The sequence below is a fragment of the Mesoplodon densirostris genome, chromosome 3, assembly GCF_025265405.1.
Source record: "Mesoplodon densirostris isolate mMesDen1 chromosome 3, mMesDen1 primary haplotype, whole genome shotgun sequence".
Taxonomy (NCBI): Eukaryota; Metazoa; Chordata; class Mammalia; order Artiodactyla; family Ziphiidae; genus Mesoplodon; species Mesoplodon densirostris.
In genome coordinates, this window is record NC_082663.1 from 30,285,422 (window position 1) to 30,309,701 (window position 24,280).

A 24,280-nucleotide genomic window follows, 5' to 3' on the forward strand; every position below is an offset into this window, starting at 1 on the left:
CAGACAGCTAAGGCGCATTATCAAAGGAATGATTTCCATGAGCCCAGACTCTTGCATCTTCCCATACATAGAAAATGTGCTAAATTCCTTAACTTGAGATATCCAGTTTTCTTTATTTAACAACAATCTTTTGATGTTCCCAATTACCTGCTCTTTGTTGCAAAACTCCTAAATATCCCGGCACCTCCCCTCGCTGCCTAGGAGCAGTTTCTCAGAGTTATCTGAAACGCTGTCTCCCAGGATACAGTCCTCATTTTGTCCCAAATAAAACTTAACTCGCAACTCTCACATTGTGTATATATATATATTTTTTAAGTCAACAACGGGAAGCAGCCAGTGAGCAGGAATTTGTAGCAAAATAGCAAGTGGATAGGATGTGGAAAATGAGGGTTGACAAAACTGGTGGGAGATGTCAAGAAATGCTGACTCTGCCCAAACACACCACCTTCCAAGGCTCCACTTGGCCTCAGGCCATCTTTAGCTTCCTGGTCCCACACAGCACCTGGCCACCAGGCCCAGCAGCTGCCCACACAACCACGCGGTGCCCAGGGTGACCGTCAGCAGGAACGAGAAGAAGTCCAGCAGGTACTGCTCATGCCATGGCTGCTGGAAGGTGTGGGGCTTGAGGTGAGCCTCACCCCCTGTCTGCAAGATGTGGTTGATCCAGTCTGCCAGCCGCTGGCTGGGGGTCAAGGGGTGGGAGCGCTCCATGATGCTGGTGTCCACCATGGCAGATTTCTGCCTATTGGCAGAGACAGAGGGAGGTGTTACTCAAGTGGCCTCAGAAGTCTTAGAGACCTTGCATCTCTCACACACACACACACACACACACACACACACACACACTTTCCAAATTATGCACAAAAGATTCCCTTTCAAGGAAAAGTTGTTGGCCTGGCCTTGCTATGGTCTAGTTAGGTCCCTTTAAAAAGTTCAAACTGGGCTTCCCTGGTGGCGCACTGCTTGAGAATCTGCCTGCTAATGCAGGGGACACGGGTTCGAGCCCTGGTCTGGGAGGATCCCACATGCCGCGGAGCAACTAGGCCCGTGAGCCACAACTACTGAGCCTGCGCGTCTGGAGCCTGTGCTCCGCAACAAGAGAGGCCACGATAGTGAGAGGTCCTCGCACCATGATGAAGAGTGGCCCCCGCTTGCCACAACTAGAGAAAGCCCTCGCACCGAAACGAAGACCCAACACAGCAAAAATAAATCAATTTAAAAAAATTTAAAAAAAAAATTCAAACTGATATTTGTATGCAAAGATCCATGCTTGGTGCTGGAAGTGCTAAACTATAAAAAAAGTGACTAAGTCTGTAAGGACTAATCTCTACCCCAAGGAGGCTTAAGATATACTATAGGAAACCATTATATTTATTGAGCATCTACTTTGTGTTGGTGTCTGGGCTAGATAACAAATGTGACGCTGGGGACGGTAGCCCAAGAAGACATCTGCATTTTCCTGCTCCTTCAAAGCATCATGTTGACCAGCACTGGCTTCATGGGCTATGAGCCTGCATATTTGCACAGGGCCCCACCCTTAAATGGGACTGTGCTTGATTTAATTCTCTGCTGTCACCTTCTTGAAATCCTTAAACTTTATGACAAAGGTCTCCACATTTCACATAAGGGCACATGAATTATGTAGCCAGCCCTGATGTCCAGTGTCTGTGGACTATCCCAGCCCAGATGACTCCTTCACAGGGTCAGTGGATCATGCACATTTGGGGTTTAGGTCTTTGAAAATCCAGTGAAAGTTACGAAGCCATTCATCAGAAAATGAATATTTTAAACACATGAGATACCAAATATGCATAAAGTTTCTGGGTTATCTGACCCCCAGGGCTTAACAACTTTTCTGGGGTTAGGAGTCACATGCAATGTGGTTATTATTCAGTCACCTAACAAGAATTACTTGCAGGTCTCCTATGTGCCATAACGTTGTGCAGTAATGCTAAGTCTTGAGATATGATTTGGGTTTGTGCCCTTGAAGCTCTAAGTTTTTTAGTCCTTCTTCATTATAAGAAAGAAAATATATTTTTCCTCTTCACATGAGATTACTGTGCTGGTTGGAAAATTTCTTAAGAGATCAATGGGCCCCTTGGTATTTACTCACTTAACAGGAATCCATTCAAACTTACTTTGTGGCAAGCCCTGTGCTGAACCCTGGGAACATAGCAGAAAACACGAGACATGCGCTGTTGTCCTGGGTGAGCTTACTCTCTACTTTCTGGTGTGGGGGACAGCCAATAAATTAAGACATAAAGAAATGGGCAATTACAGATCCTGTGACAGGCTAAGAAAAAAATAATGTGCTATAATTGGGGTGGATAGGAGAGAAGGCTTTGGGACTCTCAGAGACGGTCTCTCTGAGCAGGTGGCATTGGGATGAGGCCTCGATGTCACGAAGGAGCCAACCCTGTGAAGAGAAGGGAATGTGTTTTCTAGGGAGCAGCAGAGGCAAAACGGCTGAGGTGGGGAGCAGTGTGGGATATTGGGAACAGAAAGGCAACCTCCTGCCTCAGTTGGAATTCTACTATAAGCACCTCCAAAGTAAAAGACCTCTCAAAGACACCCTGTGTCAGTAGTTCGGATTCCTCACAACTAGAAGGTATAAAATCATTCTCAGCATCTAACCTAAACTGCTCTAGTCTTCCTCTCATAGGAAATAAGTCAGCTGTTAGCATCACACACATATTATTTCACGTCCTGGAAATTTCAGTTTTATTGCAAAAAAGACCCACACGGTGCCCATTGTGGTTTACATCTTCATTCGGTGTGAGTAACCACAAGCCCAGAGAGCTGCACACCTCTTGTCCTCTAAGACTTGCTTCATGCTCAGAGCCAATGTCTCAGCCTTGATCTGCTTTAACTGGATGGAGACACCGAAATTTTTGGCTTCTACTCGGAGCAGGTTTTCAGGTTGGTTTCCAAAGAGGGGAATCTCCACCATGGGCACGCCATGTTGGATGGCCTCCATGACACTACTTATCCCACCATGGGTGACAAAAAGGTGGACGTGAGGGTGCCCTGTTGAAAATAACAAAGACAGCAGAACATTTCAGGATGAAAAGTTTCAGAACAAGGAAAGCAGAAAAGGCAGAAGAAAATACCAATGGGACTTCAAGTGTGTTGGAGCCATTGTGAAGATGACTTTGCTTGCTACACACCCAAGGATTCCAAGCCTTGCCTTTGTATAGAGACTCCTTGACTCAGCCAGAACCCAGGGAAGACTCAACCAGAATCCAGGGAATTCTGTAGAGAACAGTGCTAAGCAAGGCAGATATCTCCATTCATCCATCCATCCATCCATCCATGCATCATTCCATCTATCCATTCCATCATTCCATTCCTTCTCTCTATCCCCTCATGTCTCCTTGCTTCTCTCATCTGTTTTCTCTTTGTGTTTCCCTATGTCTATCTCTGTCTGTCTCTGTCTCTTCCTTTCCTTGAGCAAACTTTTCTCACCCACCAAATAATATCCCTCTTCTCTGAATTCCCAACATATTCATTGACATCACAACTCATGTAGCACTCATAAAACTTACACTGTATGTGTTGTTCTCTTTAAATATATGAGAAGCCACTTGAAAGCAAAGACTGGACTCTGCACATCAGTATTTGCTTTGCTTACTTAGAGCTTAGAGTAAGCCTTTGCTTACTTAGAGCTAACTAAGGTGATTGTTGATAATGAAGAGTTCATCTCAGCCTGTGCTGGCCAACTGGGATGTGCATAAGAACCTCCTTGTTTCTTCTTTGAAATGAGAATCATATCCCATATCCAAGACTTAAAGAAATACATTTGCAGACATGGAAACAGGAATGTTTTTAAAATTCTACAGATTATTTTGTCATAATCTTGGTTATGAGCCTCTGATCCAGTCAGTGGCTATGGCAGTGAGGGGTCTCTAAGAAGCAGCACTAGGCACAGAGATAACCTGTTGTGGGTGAAAAAATTCTCTGGTATCAGAGACTCAGTGTGCCAAATAACTGGCCAGGAGGTTGCTCAGCTTGGCACTCAGGTACATTGGCATCAGTGTTGTGAATGTATGAGTTGCTCACACCTTAGTAGCTAAGGAAGATATGTGTGTGTGTCTGTGTGTGTGTGAGTGTGTAAGGGAACATGGATGAACATGTGCACATAAAGCCACTGAATACAGGGGCAATGTGTCCCCTGGTATGTGTTCTCAGAGCTCACAGATTGTTTAGGATTATTTTGTGGTGACCTTGTTCAAGACCAAAAGCAGTAGGTCACTGTGACTTTGATGGCTGCAGACATCAGGCCTGGGATAGAAAAGAATGAAGGGCAAATAGCTCTTTTGGCACCTGATCTCATTGGACGTATAGCCTGATTCCCCAAGAGCTCCAGCTGGCTGCTCCATTCCTGCCCTCTAAAGACTTATCTTGTGCTGATGAAATTATCCAACTAGAGATCAGAGGCCTAATGATCCTAAAGATATATAAATGAGAAGAAAGAAGCAGTCCTGGGCAGTCCTTACCCAGGAGGTCATTCTGAGGAAGCCAGTCCACAATTTTCACATTTGTTGCCAATTTGATGTCTCTGGGCCAATGAGAAGGCTTACACTCCCATATCACCCCTTGAGGGAGACGAGCAAAGGCAGCGTTCATCTCCTTGAGAATCTCCTGGGACTGAATTATACTCACCATGGAGTCCAGAGCCACAAGGACAAAACCAGAGTCTCCAAACTTGGTGATGAAATTATCATATTCTTGGAGAGAGGTGAGAAAAGAAAGAGGAGAACAATGCTCATGAAAGCCTAGATAGCCATGAAATGAGGTCAGCCATTTACTAAACACACTCTCCTGCCATTCCTAGAGCTCGCTGTCCTGAGACAGCTCAGCACTCTCAGTTGTGCTCATGCCCACTGTACTGTTGGGAACGTCTTTCATTTTTGAAACAGTCACCCTACTGTCCAGGTGATCATAGACACCCTACTCATTTTAGGTCCATGGAGACATGGCCACTTGGGTGTTTTCCAAAGCCAGACCAGAAGTGGTAGTGTAAGGAAGAACACTGTAGGGAGTCAGGGTCCAGCAGAGGGAGGTGGGACATCTGGAGCCTAGACCGGAGGAGCTGGGAGAAGTCCTCGGGCATAAGGAGAAGTGGAAGCAGAATGGGGAGGTGACTGGCCACTTCTACCCGATGCGCCATGTAGCACTCTTTCCTCTGATATCCCATGTTGTTCTTAGTCACTGATCTTTGCAGTTCATCTCCTACCTCAATGATTCACCCACTTGACTTCACATTATATTCACATGGAAAGATTTTTTTAAAATCTGCAATGCCCAATCCCTAAGCAGCTTATCTTTTCAAGTCCCGCACGCAGTTCTGAAGAACACTTCTGACCTAATGTTGTAATCTTGGTTTTAACACATTTTGTCAGTTCTTCCAAATATTTCTTTGAATCCTGACTCTCTTTGGACTTCCATGGCTCCCCCACCCCCAGCACCTAGACCTTCGCCCTATTGGGTTGATTCCAACTAGCATAACACTGTCTGATTTACCAGCTCAGAGGACCACTTTGACAACAGCTTTGTCATTCTGTTATAATTAAAAAGCAACGTAAAACCATTATATAAAAATTGGAAAATGCCGAGGAGAAAATCTTTTGAAAAAGTCCCTGTTGTCTCACAGCCATTACAATCCTCACTCCCATTAGGCTCCTGCTTAACAATTCCCTCCCCCAGGCCTGTGGCCAGGGTTGACTCACCCTCCTGTCAGGTGAAGCTTCTTGCAACCTGGCCTGGTTATCTTTGTGCAACTGCATTTTCCACTCTCTAGTCCAGCTGGAGTCACCCAGGGAAACCAGAGACATCTCACTTCATATTCACAATTTGGGCCCCCCATGTTCTCTCCATCCAGCTCCATTCCTAAAGAATCCTTCCACCAACTCAGAGCCCATGTAGCCCAAGGATCATTCCCCAACTGTTCCTGCTCACTCAATGCAAGGTCAGTAGAGGAAGGGTAGACACTTTGGTGCCTGGAAGGCCCAGGCCAAATCAGGGCTCTCTGGTTCTGAAATAAATGATAGTAGGGCAGCCACTTACACCACCTGAGCCCTGTCCCCTCATTTATAAAAATGAAGCCCATCATAATTCCCTCTATGTGGCAAGAGATTATAGAAGATAAAATTGCAAGCCTGTGCTGATAGATAAGAGGCAACCAATTCATCTTAGCTCCATTTCATTTTGAAAACTTCCACAGCAGCGGTTCTGAGTTTATGCCTTCAAACTGATTGCACAGCTTTTACAACTCACAGTGCCCAGGCTTCACCCCACATCAATCGAATAGGGAAACCTAGGCAGAGTTAGGGACCAGGGCTCTACAGTCTGGGGATGCTGGAGACAAAACTTGCATTCTCAGTGCCAGTCCCACATCTCGCCCCCTTGGTCACGCCCTGTCTCACAGTGTTGCGTGTTTCATTGTAACTCATCCCCTTAACAATTCCTGCTTGTGACAGATGCTTATTACGTGCTTACTATACATGTGATCATACAAAATGAAAATGTAAACTTCAACTTACTAAAAGGCTTATCCAACCAGGGCCAGGACTAAGGTGAAGCAAGAGAAGACCCTGGTATAGTATTTAAGGAGGTCAATCTCAGGGTTCTATAAGTCCTAAGTCTGTACTTGCATAACAGGGCAACCTTCCTTTAAAAGGATGCCCTGGTGCCTCATTTGCCTTACCTTATGCACTCACAGGACCCCAGTGGCAGAGGCAGCCACCAGCTCTGCACTGACCTCTCTGCATGAAATCCATATCCTCAGGTTTTACTTACTTGTGGTACTGGTTTAACAGGCTTGGCCATTAAGCCTCCAACACACACCGTGTTAGGAAGCAGGGGCAGAGCAAATTCAAAGGCAAAGTCAGGAGTTAACAAACCACAGCTCTGCTTTCTTTAAAAGATGAGACAAAACTGGCCTAGAGCCTTCCAGGAAATGCTCCTTGATGGTCTTGTCATATATAGAGTGGATCTGCCACTGATTCACGGAGAAATCAAAGAACATCAGGAAATTCTTTACTCAGCCCCATTAGTCCATGTGGTCAGTTAACAAGGAATAGAATACTGGCACATAAGACAGGGGGCGTGGTGGTCCAAAGTCCACACTGCCAAATGAGGAAGGGAGAATGGATACAAATGGCATCCCAAGCTTCTCAGCAACCAAGAAAGGACAGTAGTCAAAAATTTCCACTATCACCAGGTCAAAGTTCTCATTCTTTAAAGAATTCATAGTATCACTTCTCCTTAGCAAATGACTGCACTGAAGCCCTAGTTGCTCCAAAATAGTTAAAACGTGTTCAAATGTGCTTCTGTAAGAAAAATAAATAAATGATAAATATTCATTGGAAGTGTTAATATTACAATACATAAAAGAATCTTGGTCCACAGATGAATGGATAATGAAGATGTGTTATACATATACAATGGACTATTACTCCACCATAAAAAAGAATGAAATAATGTCAATTGCAGCAACATGGATGGACCTTGAGATTATCATACCAAGTGAAGTAAGTCAGACAAAGACAAATATCATATGATATCACTTATATGTGGAATCTTAAACAATGATACAGATGAACTTATTTACAAAACAGAAATAGACTCACAGACATAGAAAACAAACTTATGGTTACCAAAGGGGAAAGCAGGGGAAGGGATAAATTGGAAATTTGGGATTAACAGATACATGTTACTATATATAAAATAGATAACAGAGGTCTACTGTATAGCACAGGAAACTATATTCAATATCTTGTAATAACCTATAATGGTAAAGAATCTGAAAAAATATATATATATATATACATATATATGTATAACTGAACAGAATCACTTTGCTGAATACCTGAAACACTGTAAATCAACTATACGTCAATTTTAAAAAAAAGCATCTTGGGATACAAAGAAAATATTCCAGGTAGGTAAGACCACACCCAACAGCAGCCATCCTATTCTACCACTGTCCATAAATATGTACCTTAGTCATTCTGGGCAGATGTTCTGCTCTTGAGAGTGTTCCCTTCCTCCCCTCTCCCTTTCCTCACTGCTCCAAATCCCCAGCACTCTCTATGCCAGTTCTTAGAAAATATATCTTTGAACTCTCAATTCCTGAAATCCATGGGCACAGATGAATTATGTTAACTGAAAATGAATTGCCATCACTGGGGCTTCTGCTCTGGGAGGCTTCTTTGACCATAGCAGACCTCACAGATCTCTTTCTACTTGATAAATTCTGTGACACTTTCCTTAAACTTCACTTACATACTGAACTTTTATGAGTGGTTTTCTTGTTTACTAAGCAAAACAGTGGAAGTCACTTGATGACACAATCCCATAAATATTGACAATATAGGCTATTTTTTAATTACTGTGTATTCACATATGACAGATTTCCTCACCCAAGGGATTATTTGATCATATTAGAACAAAAATCTCAGCTAGAAATGGGAATTCTACCTTTCTATGCCCAGAGGTTAAACAAAGGGAAAAAAAAACCTGGTTCTGAAACATATGATTAGCCTTTCCACTTCAATGCAGGCTAAGGTATACAGAGAAGATAATGGCAAAGCTTTCTGACATGTAATTAAGACATTGCCTATGGGATTATTCCAGGAACCTATCTTCTTGCAATGCTTTCCCATCTCTGCCTATATAGATTATGACCCTATTTCCTGTTTGTACAACATATGGGGAAATAGGATATCCATCTGCACTCTAAGATACTAGAGGTAATAAGTGCAAGGGCTCAAGACATCAGAGGCCTCCTGGCTGCATGGAGGACCAAGAGAATCAGTACCCTGGCATAGTTATAATTGTCCACCATTGTACCATTGTGCCCCAGGTAGAGATTGTACAGAGGCTGAGAAGTCATTAGCAATATACATATCTCTGCCTGATCTTCAGAGTTAACTTCAAGTCATGCAATGAAAGTTATTGGCTCAAATCATGCCCTACTGTGTTTTAAAGATTTCATGTAACAAAGGAGTGGTTACTAAAACTTTTGGATAACTTCAGTAATGCTGTAAAAATTCCTAGAATATAATTTGTTAATCATAGTTAAAGTTAAGCTAACAAATAGAAAAATATCAAGAATGCATGGTTACCTATATCTGTCCTCAAAAATATGAAATTAGGGGAGAATAAACAAAGCGTATACTTAAAATGTATAGCTAACGTCGCAAGACGATACAGACTAAGTATCAGATGAGTAGGTTATGTCAGACCTATCCCAGAGGGACTATGGTCTTCCAGTTTGAATGAGGAAAGAAGGTTTTATGGAAATAGTCAGATATAAGCAGTACCTTTATTAGTAAATAGATTTTCAGGAAGAAAAGAGGGGACTAGTCCTCTGTAATTAATCCAGATAGGCATGGATTTCTGTCTTTTCACTTCTATGTCTATGAGTAAGGAGTTATGTGTTCCTTTCCATTCCAGATGAAGCAAAAGGAGTCAGCTTCATGTCTTATTTGGCACAAGGTTGATTGCATTTTCAAAGGACTTTACATGGCCAGAAGTTGAACTTCTACAAAATCATTGTTTAAAAGTCTTCTCCATTAATAAATACATGTGAGGAGAAAGGAAAAAAATAAATGGAAAGGTGTCTTTGATTTCCCTACCAACAGTGAGAGGTTGAGGTACCTATGCTTCTGTGTTGGGGAGATTATAGACGAAGATTGTAAGTGAAGTGTTGCAAGGAAGTCCCAGAAGAAACTACCTCCCAGTTGCTACAGGAATACCTTCATGCTTATAGTAGAAGAGAGAAAGGACAGAGCAAGGGAAAGCCTCCAATGGTTGCAATGGAGGATTTGGTGTGAAATACTTGTTTACCCAACTATCATCATCATTCATCCCTCTCTCCCTCTCCCTCTCCATCCATCCAACCATCCCTTTATCACATCCTCAGTCCAAGCATCCACCCATTCACTTATATTACCAAAATTGTGACTCTTTAGTTCAAATAATTTAAAAAATTACCTGCCCTCAAAAGTTTCTTCCATAAAGAAATGAAAAGACTTCTTAAATTCTTTGTTATAGTCTTCAGGTAGAAACCAGTTAATAACTTTGTATGATTTCTCCTCCTCTTTAAAACCTAAGAAACACCAATGGGTTAAATGTTAAATGTGTCACACAACATGGATTAACATTAGAATAGTGATACCAACATTCGATTGTGTCTTTTGAATTATTTTTGTTCCATTTGGCTGCTTTCTTGTTCAATCTTGTATACTGAGAGTATTTCTTGAGAACCTTCAGGAATGCTTTTTAGTTTAAATTATGGAAACTTCCATTTAAAGCTTTAATTGAATGTGTATAGCTATTTGTCTTATTTTCTTGCTGAGAAAATTAAGTTAATTAGTTTAAGATAATTTGTCAACGTTGATTCCAGAGCCTCTGCTCTTTCTGTTTTAGAAAATTCAACTTCATTATTTAAAGTGATATATCCTAATAGTTTGTGATTCAGTAGAAAGTACTGAATGGCTTAATTAACATGGTAGTCTTCTGCACCTCTACGTACCAACTTGGCTTCTCCTCGATTACCCATGAGTTTGATGTTTGATGCTGATGTTTGACTGCTAGCAGGCTTCAAGCCCTATCTCCCACTCCCTCTTCTGTGCATTACCAGGGCAAACTGGTAAGAAAGTCTGCATGCTCCCTCCCGTGGCCCTAAGTGGGAGTTTCAAACCATGCAAGTCAGGCCCATGAGGCGGAACCCTCACCACAGCCCAACCCCCTGCCCACAATAAAAATTCAAGCTAGTCATCCCTCCCTACTCTCGATAGCCATTTTTCAGGGGCTTGGGAACCTGTCCTGTTCTTTCAAAAAGTCCTTATTATTTGAGTAATAAACCTTCCATATGCTTCTTAATGCATTTGTGCCTACATCTGTCATGACATCCAACCAAATTTTGCATAGTGACTGGGAACAGATTATTGCATGGTCCCACACATTACAGCTCCCATATCCAACCTCAGTGAAATGACTGACTCTATCCAAGGATCTACTAGAAAATACTTGGCAGTCATAGATTTGGTTAATACTTTCTGTTCAGTACCTATTTTACCAGGCTCTCAACTGCAGTTTGCCTTCACCTTGGAAGAGGCACAGTATACCTCTAACTGGTTGCCAATGGGGCATTTCAACAGATCTACCATTGGCCACAATCTTTGTTGGCAAAATATTAACCACATCCAACATTCCCCAGGAGCATAGGTATTAATTACATTAAGGACATCCTCCTTCAAGGAGATTCATTTCACACACTCATTCAAGGCAGAAACATTTTCAAAGTAGTTCACATGAAGGGATGTGCCATGGTCTCTACACAAAGCTCAAGATCCAGTACCTAAGTGAAATTCCCGGGAAAGATTTGGTCAGTCTAAGGTTTTTCTATCACTGACATTGTCAAGAAACAACTATTGACACCATAATATTTCAACAGGTCCAATATCTTTTAGTCCTTTTGTATTCTGGAGACAACATATTTCTCATTTATATGTTTTACTTAAGTCCATGTATGTTCATTGCTTGAAAATCAGCCCACTTTGGATACGGTCCCAAATAACAAAACATCTAGAATCTGTCCAAATCACAATACAATAGGTACTGTAATTAGTGCCCCTCAAAATTGCCTTTAGCAACCTGCTCTCCTGCCTCCTGGAGTGACCTGACCACCTATGATGGCTGCATGGGTTTCCTATTGTTGCTGCAAAGATTTACTGTAAACTTAGTGGCAAAAAAAAAAAAACTAGCTTATTATCTTACAGTTCTAGATATCAGAAGTCCAAAATGGGTCTTATCTGAGTAAAAGCAAGATGTGGGCTGGCCTGCATTCTTTCTGGAGGCCCAAGGGGACAATCATTTTCTTGCCTCTTCCAGCTTTTAGTGTCTGCCTGCATTCCTTGGCTCATAGCCTCCTTCTCATTGGCAATCACATCACTCTGACTTTTCCTTCCACCATCACATTCCTTCTGTTACTCTCCTGTTATCTTCTTTCATTTAGAAGGACTCTTGTAATTACACTGACTCCACCTGGATAATCCAGGATAATCTCCCCGTCTCAAGATCCTTATATCAATCACATCTGCAAAGTCCCTTTGCCTTGTAAGGTAGAACATTCACTGGTTCCAAGAATTAGAACATGGATATCTTTGTGGGGGGCATTATCTGCCTATTATTATGTTCTGCTCTCTGCACCTCAAACACTCATGTACGTCCCACATGCAAAATGCATTCACCCCATCTCAACATCCCAAAAGGTCTCAAACCGTTACACTACCAACTCATATTTCAAAATCTCATCGAAATATCATTAGCTCAAATGTCCCAAATTATAACATCCAAATAATTTAATAAGTATGGGTGAGAGTCTGGGTATGATCAATCCAGAGGCAAAATTTCTCTCTATCTGTGGACCTAGGAAATCAGGAAACAAGTTTTCTGCGTCCAAGAAACAATACTGGGGCAGGTATAAGACACTGGTTACTGATTTTATTAATCTAAATGGAACAAAGTGGAAGGAAAACATCAGTCACTGGTCAAAAGAAATTCTGACATCCAAGTAGGCCAACTAATATTGTTGGTCCATTTGGATGTCAAAATTTCTTATTAAGGACTGGATACAATTCTCTGCAATTTGAAACTCAGCCCTGTGAGATTGAAGCTCTAACCTCTGGGCTTACTGCTTCATCCTCAGAGTTCTTCTTTGTTTGCATAAAAGTTATCATGCCCTGGAGTCCCACACGGGGAAGATGAATCCCCTTAGCTGGTTTGAAAACCAGTGGGACTTACCAGAGGGCTGTAAGAAACCAAGCCTTCACTTATGAAGAGTGTCTACACGCTTGCTCACTCCGAGGAACAAAGCAGAGGAAGCAGATTGAAACTCTTGGGGATCTGACCGGTTTCCTGGGACCAGCCCAGTGCACACCAGGCCCGCAGTAGGCTCCTGCTCCAGTGTGGTCCCCAATAGAGTGAAGGCTGCTATTGCCGAGGAGAGTGTGCACTTCGGGGAAACAAAGTGGCTCAGACACAGCCCTGCATCTGAACAGGGCAAGGGCAGCCATTGCCCTTGGAGGCAGTCCTCATTTGCGGAGTTTTAAAGTCTGCATTTCCACTAACAGTGTGTTCAAGGCAATCTAGGCTTTTTCTATCATGTCCTCAATATTCTTTCAGCCTCTATCAATAACCCAATTGTGATTCCACGTAATGATTGGCGCTTATGAATCCACAAGTATGGTTATTAGAGATCTTTGCTTCTTCAGTGCCACTGATGTTATTTCTTCACTAAAGTTGTTAATAAATAAGCAAGATGGGTGTGTTCAAATTAATAGTTACTAAATGGTTCAAATATTCCATACACTGGAATGAGCATCAGGTCAGAAATAATAACCTAATCATGTATTTTCCTGATTTGCAGACACCTAGCCTAGCTCTTCTAATGAAGTAAAGAATGAATATGCTGTTTCAAAGCCTCAGGAACGCCCATGATTAGGGAATATTGAAAGAAACCCTAGCCACTTAAACCTGGAACCTAAGAATAAGACTGAATGGATCTAAAAACTCCCTGAATTGTTTATAGATTTTGTACATATATTTGTTAAAGGGGTAGAAGCTAAGTTCAGTAGTTTCTCAAAGTTCATGCCAAACGTATTTTTTAATCTAAAATTTTAATTTAAATTAATTTAACATTTTCATTAGATTAAATTACAATTTTAAAAATTAAATCTTAATACACTACAGCTATTTCATCAGATCTGCTATCAAGGAAAGTGCAAAAGGACACGCATATAAAAGATGCTCAGTGAAGCATATAGAACTTAATCTAGAAGGTGATTAGAATGGTTTTAAGTAGGGACTCAAACAGATATTTGTACACCAATGTTCATGGCAGCATTGGGTAATGAGCAGTTATTTTTAATGGATACAGAGTTCTAGTCTGTAATGATAAAAAAGTTCTGGAGGTGGGTGGCAGAGATAGTTGCACAACCATGTGAATGTACTTAAAGTCACTAAACTCTATACAAAAATGGTTACAGTGGTCAATTTCATATAATGTATATTTTATCACAATAAAAAACAAAAGAAATTTTGACAGAAAAAGAATTAATTTAAAACAATCTGAACAATTACAAAGCCTGAAGTCACCTTCAAAGTTTTATAATTTCTCACAATTTTGTTCTTCAAAGAGTCCGCTTAATACTGCATTTTTTTCTTAAATCAAAGCCTCAGCAATACTTCAGAATGAGCAATCCAGAGCTTAAAGTCCTAAATCCACCCAACACATTTATTAACCTGCCCTGTGACCCTGAGTAAATTGTTCCAGTTCTTAGGGCTGCTGCTTCCTTTCCTGTCAATAGAGAGGAGTTGCTAAGATTTAGGAGCTCATTCTAGCTAAACTCTTTGGATTTAGGCACTTCCTACGTCAGTATGTACAAACTCACGGGCAGTCACTAATTTTCAAGAAAACAAGATTATCTCAATGGTAGATTCTGATCTTAGTTGCATAAATAAGGGACCTCCTGAGAAAACTTCCTTAAATTTCAGATACCATAAGACCATTTCAGATACACATCTGTTCAACAGGTTTTCAAGCCAAGTTATAAAGTAGCATTACCAAAATGGTCTGTGGTAATGTGTGGAGGGTTGCTTGAGATGGAGTGGAAGTCAGGTACAGGAGGAGAATATAGAACTACAGAGCATGGAGTCCTGGTGGAAAGAGCCAAGAAGTTTTCCTACACCTTACATAGACACACACACAAACACACACATGCACACACTCACCCTTTTCATTCTTCCAGTCCAGTTACATTTGAAGAAACTATTTGAAAAGACCCTCTATGCAAAAGGCATTGCTGCTCCTTGCCTGGAACACACCCAATCAAGAATTAGCAGGGGGATTCCCTGGTGACACAGTGGTTGAGAGTCCGCCTGCCGATGCAGGGGACACGGGTTCGTGCCCTGGTCTGGGAGGATCCCACATGCCGCGGAGTGGCTGGGCCCGTGAGCCATGGCCGCTGAGCCTGCGCGTCTGGAGCCTGTGCTCCGCAACGGGAGAGGCCACAGCAGTGAGAGGCCCGCGTACCGCAAAAAAAAAAAAAAAAAAAAAAGAATTAGCGGGGAAGATATCTGGTGGCAATACATTTCCTCTCTGGAGAAGCATGGTGACATTACGACCATGATCTTGAAGAATCTGAGAGACCCGATTCATCAGTAGAAAATGGCTTCCACCTAGGAACAGTGCACAACTTCACTTTTGTAATGATGAGAGTAGAGATTCTAAGATTGATGGGCTGACAAATCCAGGAGAGGAGGGGTAGGGAAGCAGAAAGTTGCCAGGCAGTAGAGGAAATGAGCGTCATCAGTCAGTCTCTCCAGCTCATTCTGAGTAAGCCCTAGCCCACTCACCCAGAGCCTGCTGGCCCAGCTCCTTGACAAGTGGCAAACCTCCATCAAAGATTTCCTCTTGTGACTCTGGGCTCCATGTCAGTGGGATAAGCTTCTCGGTTCTTAGGCCCTAAGGAGTTCCTGATCCTAAGGTACATACTGCATTTTAGCCGGGGATGTATGGAGACACCATGTCCTAAAGAAATAACTGCACTGGTGGAAATTTTGGCATGGTGCCGTGCATGTGAGTGTGAAGGGGTCCTGATGGACAAGCAATCAGAGCTATTTCTGGGATCCTTCTCTTTGGAAAGTATGCAAGAGTAGGAACCAGAAATACGGGTGCTTGAATAAGAGTCCAAGAAGCAACCATTGCAGCAGAAGGACGTGGAGCTCTCAGTTGGAGCCAAAATGCTTGCGGTTCAAATATATTTGGCAGAAAGTTTCTCAGTTGGGGCCTGAATGTTTCACAGCCATTAAGACTTGGGGATAGACTTGCAGGATAACTGTGGGGTCCGTGGAATGGGCCTGCAGGATCCTATATGCACGAGTGGCTGGGACATAGTCTATCCGAGGACAATCCTGGGATCCTAAGGAAGCATAAGCTCAATCCTTGGGAGAGGGGCAGCTCCATCTCACTGAGGTCTCCTCTTCGAACTGGCACCAACACAGGGACTTTGCTTGAATCTAAGGGTCTCAGCAGCAGAGAAAGCTAAACCAGGAGAGAAATTAATGGCAAATGGCAAGGGTTTGGAGACTGGGGTTAGAGGGATGGAGTCCCTACCCTGCCCCGCACCTACCCGCACAAATGGCTCCTCCCTCTTCATCCGCCAGCCAGGGTAACAAACCTGTGCCGGGTGGTGCAGGAGAAAGAGTGTGCAGCTACTTCTTAATTTTTTTTTTTTTTTTTTTTTTTTTTTTTTTGCGGTACGCGGGCCTCTCACTACCGTGGCCTCTCCCGTTGCGGAGCACAGGCTCCGGACGCTCAGGCTCAGCGGCCATGGCTCACGGACCCAGCTGCTCCGCGGCATGTGGGATCTTCCCGGACCGGGGCACGGACCCGCGTCCCCTGCATCGGCAGGCGGACTCTCAACCACTGCGCCACCAGGGAAGCCCTCTTAACTTTTTTATACACAGAATTGTACAGTCTGACGTAACAGGAAATGATAAAGTACAAATTCCCCACACCTCTGGCCCACATTTTAATCCCAAGACCCGGGAGAAAGGGCAGGATGAAGGGCAACTACACATTCATCCGCTCATGGAGGGTCTTGGGGACCCCAGTGCCTTCTGGGGGTCCAGCCCCTTACAAACCGCACCAGCTCCATCTCAGAGCCTGAGGCGGGGGAAGAGTGTACTTTTAGGGGGTGAGGAAGCTCTCTTGCATTATTACTACAGTCAGCAGGAAAAAAAGATTTTAGGACTTCCCTGGTGGTCTAGTGGTTAAGACTCCGCCCTTCCACTGCAGCGGGGTACAGGTTCCACCCCTGGTTGGGGAAGTTCTGAATGCCGTACAGTGTGGCCAAAAAAGAAAAAGGAAAAAGCTTTCAAATAGAGATAAAGTGATTTTTAAAACTCCCCACTGGAAAGTGGGTGACAGTGGAAGCTTGGAGAGGATGGTCTTGGGGACAGGAAATCCTGAGTAAATATTTGGGAGGTCCCGTATGCTCCTGCCATCGGCGCCTCACTTCCCTGACCTTTCATTTCCTGCCCAGGAAAACCTAGTGGGGACTTAATTTGATGATTTACGGTTCCTTGCAGCTCTAAGATCCCCTGAGTCTCAGTGATGTAAAAGTGATCAAGAGAGCCCACTATGGGTTAAAATAAAGTCTTGGGGAAGCTCCATCCTATGATTATCCCTGTATCCTGATATATTCCTCTGGGTGAAACGCTCCACTCTCCTAATTGTCACTGTAGTATCTTCCCTGCTCCACCTTGGCTGCTGGACGGCCTCAGAAAATTAGTACTGCCGCCCCCAGGAGCACCTTTCCTTGGCCTCCGAGAACTGCAAACCGCTAGTTAGCCCCAGTCTTTACCGGCACCTGCTGTGCGCCCTCCAGAAGTTTAGGGTGAGCCTCTGAATGTCCAGCCTTCGCCCTGGAGGAGGCGGCCGGGGGCCTCCTGCACTGGTCTGGATTTCAAACTTCTGGCCCAAGCCCCGCTCCTACCCGCACAGATGGCTCCCCCCTTTTTTTTTTTTTTTTTTTTTTTTTTTTTTCTTTTTGTGGTATGCGGGCCTCTCACTGTTGTGGCCTCTCCCGTTGCGGAGCACAGGCTCGCGCAGGCCCAGCGGCCATGGCTCACGGGCCCAGCCGCTCCGCGGCATATGGGATCCTCCCAGACCGGGGCACGAACCCGTATCCCCTGCATCGGCAGGCGGACTCTTAACCACTGCGCCACCAGGGAGGCTCTGGCTCCCCCCTTTTCATCCGCCGGCCAGGGTAACAAACCTGCTCCAGACTGGAAAAACACATGACTCTCTCACCAAGTGCTGTTTGCCTGTCTCTGGATCTTTGGCCAAACACTTACCCACAAGGGACAGAGTTAGGATTTTGGCAGCCTCTGAGAGCAGGAGACCAGGCAGTCGGAATCGGACTAGAAGCAGCGCCTGCTGCCCCGCCATCCTTGCTCCTGTAGAAGCTGCGGGGCCGAGACCCCTGCCCCGCCCCCGCATAGGGGACCTGATGCGCTGGCAGTGAAGGAAAGGTGCTGGCTGGGGGCCTGGGGAGTAATAAGAGAGTGGTTCTGCCCGTCTTCCGTTCTGTTTGTCCCCTCTCACCCTTGGGCCCCTCCTCCCTCTGTGAGGAAACCATTAGACAGTCTCTCCTCACCCTCCCTAACCTTGGCAGCAGAAAGGAGGGGTTAGTCAGCTGATCCAGCGCTGTTCACATAATCTCCACCCTCCCTGCCTGGGAGATACTCTGAACCAGGAACAGTAGAGACGTTTAGAAATCACGTGGATGACAACTCTACCTCCAGGTGACTTGGACCCATCTCAGTTTTATGCACCCTTCCCCAAACTTATGGTACTCCACCTAACCGCTCTAATACTTCATACTGCTGTATCCACGCTCCATTTCCCCAGGTACCTGCTTAAAATCTCTGCTAGTGTAGCAAACTCAAGACCTCCCTAAGCAAATCCCCAAGGGAACTTGACCTACCATTCCTGGATTATAGCTCTGATGGCCTTTTAAAAGGAGGTAATTTATTCATGAAGAGGTGCTAGAGTCCTAACTCTGAAGTCCAAGTCTTCACCCGGAGGACCGAACCTCTAAAGCTGAGACTCTAATTCTGAATGAGCCTCATAAAATAGGACTAGGGATCATTCCACTGTCTCCCTAGGTACAAGTTGAGGCCATCGTGTAATTCTGCCGCCTTGTAATGTTAACCCTGGGAAGGACAGGGCATGCAAACCCCAGAAGTCATCTTTGCATTTTCTATCCTCAAAACAAGACTGGCTTCGGTGTGGGGTTTTAGTGCAACTCTGAAACAGGCAGAAAAAGACCTCAATGACCGGAAACCAGAAAATTCCTAGAAGAAAACATAGGCAGTAAGCTCCTTGATATAGGTCTTGGTGATGATTTTTTTGGATTTGACACCAAAGAAAAGCAACAAAAGCAAAAATAAATCTAATCAAACTTACAGTCTTTTGCATAGCAAAGGAAACATCAACAAAATGAATCATAACTCACCAAAACAATACAGTAAAAATGAAGTACCATATGATCTCCTCAATAGATGCAGAAAAAATCTTTGTTTTATTGACAAAACTCAATACTCTTTTATGATAGAAACTCTCAGCATAACTAGCAATAAAAAGTAATTTCTTCAATGTGATAAAAGGCATATATTTTTAAAAATCTTGGTCTATAATCATACTTAATTGTGAAACATTCAACTTTTTCCATCTAAGGAACAAAGCAGAAATGCCTGCTCTTACTATTTTTATTCAACAACATGGTAGAAACTCTAGCCAGTTCATAAATGAATGAATGAATGAATGAATGAATGAATTGGGAAGGAAGAAGAAAACTGATATTGTCAGAGACACTGTTGTGTACATAGAAAACCCTTATGGAAGCTACAAAAAGTCCCAATAGAATAAGTCAGTTCATCAAAATTGCAGGACTCAAGGTTTATATATAAAAATCAGTTGTATTTCTATCTAATAGCAAAAACTAATGGAAATTGAAATATAAAAACTTTACATGCCTAAGATTAAATCTAGCCAAAAAAAAAAAAAAAACAGTCCATGACCTCTACACTCTATAAAGCATTACCGAAATCAAAAGATGTACAATGTTAATGGCTCTGAAAGCTCAAAATTGTTAAGATCTCTATTCTCCCGAAACTGGTCTATAAATCCAATACACACACACACACACACACACACACACACACACACACACACACACAATCCCAGCAAGCTGCTTTGAAGACAAAAGAACTAAATATTTATATTTTTAAAAAGATCATAATCCCCTAAAACATCTATGCACAAACTTTAATTCAAGATGGATCATGGGCCTAAATGTAAAATATAAAACTATAAAACCTATAGAAAAAGCATAGGAGAATATCCTTCTGATCTGGAGATAGCAAAGATTTCTTAAGTAATAAACAAAAAAACTGATAAACCAGGGTTCATCAAATGTAAATGCTTCTGTTCATCAAAAGACTAGTAAGAAAAAAGACAGGTAATCCATGGAAGATCTCTATCCATAACATAAAAAGAACTTCTACAAAACTATAATAAAAAGACAAACAACCTAACTAAAAACTGGGCTATTTTGTTTGTTTTGTTTGTTTTTGTTTTATAAGGCAAAGGGGAAGGAAAGAGGTGGACTAACGTGACCTTCTCTTTTTTTTTTTTTTTTTTTTTTTTTGCGGTATGTGGGCCTCTCACTGTTGTGGCCTCTCCCGCTGTGGAGCACAGGCTCTGGATGTGCAGGCTCAGCGGCCATGGCTCACGGGCCCAGCCGCTCCGCAGCATGTGGGATCTTCCTGGACCGGGGCACGAACCCGTGTCCCCTGCATCGGCAGGCGGACTCTCAACCACTGTGCCACCAGGGAAGCCCATGACCTCCTCTTTGATAAAGGTTTCTGGAGCTGAGTGTGTGGACCTGAGTAGGATCTGAGAGACAGAACTCAAAAAAAGGGGGGGGGGCTAAAGATGAACAGACATTTCAAAAAGGAAGATATAAAAACAGCTATTAACACCTGAAAAAATGTTTAACATCATTGGAGATGAAGGAAATGAAAACTGAAACTAGAGGTACCATTTCACCCTCACCAGAATGGTTAAAATTAAAAAGGCTGACAACACCAAATGTTGGTAAGGATGTGTACGTAGCCAAAGGTTGGAGGACTATTTAGCAATTTCTTTAAGTGATAAACCCGCATTTACCCATTTCCTTGTTTTTGTCTTTGCTACAATTCTCTCTGGGGCTTAGAGTGTTTCTGCTTTCTTCCTTCTTCCCCTCTTCTAAATTGTACCCATCATTTAATGGTCTTCCTGCTCTGGGAGATGTTACAGGGCCTCATGAACACAAGTGAAGGAACAGCAATTTTTGTTTTTATTTGATAAACGACTCTGAAAGCTGTGTGCCAGTGACATCTGCCACTCTCTTGCTTTCAACTATTGGGCCAACAGATGTCTTCACATTCCATTGGCAGCAAATCCTTCAAAAAAGTCACTGTTGTCTGGGGCTCCTGTTTAAGAGGCAGTGAATGAGGACTTTGTATTTTTCTTCATCCCTAAGGGCCTCTTCTGTGATGCAGATTCTGAAAATCCTGCTGAGGATTACTATTCTGTGTCAGCTTTTACTTGTGGTTTTACTTTGTTTTATTGGGGCTTCATTTTCTTTTAATAATGTTTAAACATTAGAGCATTTGACAAATGCCCCACCTAAGTTGTTCTACACTTATGATCTCAGGACGCAGCAAACTGGCTGAAAAGTGAGATTCTCACTTCCCAAGCCCAGGAATCAGGCAGTCAACTGATGAACTGAATGATCAGCAATCGACTATGACCACTTTTGCTAAAGAGAAGGCCCGACACTTAGAGAAAACCCTGAGGAGACAGCCCTGCCCTGGCTCTCTGGTAAGAGATGTTGGGGGAGATAGAGACATGGCTTGTGGAGGGTAGAGTCTCTACTTTGTGGGCTATAATTCCTGGGGGCCTTTACAGTTACATACATCTATGCCTGGACTTCACCATAAATCATTCACATAAGACATTCTGAAATGGGACCCAGACATAAATATGCTTTCAAAGTTCCTCGGGTGATTCTAATATGAAGCCAGGGTTGAGAGTAACTGTTCTGGAGGGAGAGAGAAGGCAAATATGCATGTACCCTAACATAAGTACACAGGGTATATCACCATTCACATATATTTAAATGGTTCAAGTACATTTACAATTGGTTCAGGAGAAAGAAGAAGATGGAACGAACTAATGTTGGGACAAAAGTTGTTAAAATTTGTTTCAAAAAGAAATCCTTCCTTTGAGGATAATTACTGATAATTATTGGGAGCAAGTAAGAGGAAGCTGGCTTGTCATTTCAGCAGAGGGACAGGTAGGGTAGGCTTCTTCCAAAAGAACACGAGGTTATGAGGGGAGAATAAATGTGACCAAATGCATAGTCAGTTTAGGCTATAGTAGGTTTGATGAGGGTCTTCTGATTGGATTGGTAAAAAAAGCAGACAGGGCTTCCCTGGTGGCACAGTGGTTGAGAGTCCGCCTGCCGATGTAGGAGACACGGATTCGTGCCCCGGTCCGGGAAGATCCCACATGCCGCGGAGCGGCTGGGCCCGTGAGCCATGGCCGCTGAGCCTGCGCGTCTGGAGCCTGTGCTCCGCAACGGGAGAGGCCACAACAGTGAGAGGCCCGCGTACCGCAAAAATAAATCAATCAATAAATAAAGCAGACAGCTAGCTTAAGGCCAGAAAGAGATAGTGTAAGGAGTCTTCTTGAATTCAGTGACTGAATGAGAATAATTTTCCAAGTTATACCTGGAACAGTAGCAAAGGTTTCATTAAATGCAAAATCCTAGTCAAGAAAGATGTGATTTATACTTTGGTCTAATATGTCTATAAATCTCAATCTTTAGATAGTGCAGTAAATGTTTACCATCTGCCTACTATGTGCTGTACACTATGATACATTCTGTGGACCTGGTAGTAAGCAAGGCAAACATGACCTTTGTCCTCATGGAGCTTACAGTTTGACTGGGAAAGAGATGTTGAGTAAATCATTAAAAATAACAGATTAAACAATAAGTATGTTAAGGTTTTCAAAGGAAAGAGCTAGGCATTATGAAAGTGTAGACACAATCTAATTAGTCTAGCAGTTAGTATAGTGATTCTGTCTGTATGTTACTACCTATTTCATGTAAATCAGCTGGGAGACTTTAATTATGCTTAAAAAAAAAACAGTTAAAAACACGTGGGATAGTTTTGAGAAATCCTGCCTAGAAATCCAGGGCTGGAGAGTCTGTACAAAAAGCAAGTCTTTATGTAGAGAAAAGAAAAGTTCCTCTTCAAGGTGGGCAAGTGACACTTTGAGCAGCACTGGCCCAGAATGCCAACTCAGGATACCCGGAGTCTGCCTTCAGTGTTCCCACGTCTCCCTTTCTGGACCTCTCTCCCAAATTTTGGGCGCTCCATTACCCTTCTTACTAATTCTAATAGTCACACATCTAATCTCCAACCCTCCCCTCTCGCCACAGGGAAGAGACTGACAGGTGGTGAGGTTTAAAAGGTGTCACAAGGCCCCTCCCATTTAGTATCCTAGGAAATACTCCCCATTACCTACTATAATGCAGTAGCTCAGATAAGGGCAGGATGGTGACTGTGTAAATTAACCCATCTATCTACTGATTCAACACAAATTTATTGAGCACTTATTATGGGTCAGGCACAGGTGGTTCTGCAAGCAAAAATAATTCCTCTTGGAGCTTATGTCTGAGAAGAGAGATGAGAAATAGCACATATTATGTTAGATAGTGCTAATTTAAGTGCTAGGAAGAAAAAATTAAGCAGGGATGTTCCCTCAGAAATGACTTCCAGATAAGAGCCTGAAGGAAGAGGAAGAGCTTGACCACACAGATGATTGGTGTTTCTTAATAAATGAATATCTACTGTGGGGTAACATTTTGCAGGAGACTTCCAAGTACATTATTTGATTATAATCCTCACAGCCACATTGATAAGCATTGTATTATAAGCCATCCACTCACCACTCCCCCTTTTTTCAAACAAATATGAGACTGAGGTTTGGGTTTACTGGAGGTCTGTGACTTAACCAGGGTTCAGAGGTTCCAAACACCACCTTAAGAGATGCCACTTTCTTATCAATTCTAATAATTTGTGTATTTTTGGATCTTCCACATACACAATCATGTCAGAGTAAATAAAAGTTTGTTTCTTCTTTTCTCATTCTTAGGCCTTTTATTTCTCTCTTCTTATGATTATGGAACATACAATGTTGAATACAAGTGGTGACAGTAAGCAACCTTGGCTTGCTCTGGGTCTTAAAGGTAAAGATTATAGCATTAAGGATGACAGTTGCAGTAGTATTGCATTCATGTTTATGCATATATATGTCTATATATATGCATGGAGACATGCATCCTCTATCAGAAAAAAAGAATGCTTATATTTTCATTGTTGTCTTTTTTCATTTATTATTTTTTAATTGAAATACAGTTGACGTACAATATATGTTACAGGTGTACAACATAGTGATTCACAATTTTTTAAGGTTCTACTCCATTTATAGTTATTATACAATACTGGCTATATTCTCTCTATTGTACAATATATCCTTGTAGCTTATTTTATACATAATAGTTTGTACCTCTTCATCCCATACCCT

The 24,280-nt window shown here is 42.7% G+C and overlaps 1 protein-coding gene across 1 annotated transcript; it reads right to left on the minus strand.

Annotated features, from left to right (window-relative positions):
* Positions 1 to 466: 466 nt before the first annotated feature.
* UGT3A2 (UDP glycosyltransferase family 3 member A2) lies at positions 467 to 18,025 on the minus strand. Its single transcript, XM_060091632.1, is given in 9 exon segments — positions 467 to 501; positions 504 to 742; positions 2,808 to 3,027; positions 4,497 to 4,727; positions 6,795 to 6,888; positions 6,890 to 7,331; positions 10,000 to 10,116; positions 15,150 to 15,249; positions 17,932 to 18,025. Coding segments are annotated over 9 exon segments (1,572 nt in total).
* Between the last annotated feature and the right edge of the window lie 6,255 nt (positions 18,026 to 24,280).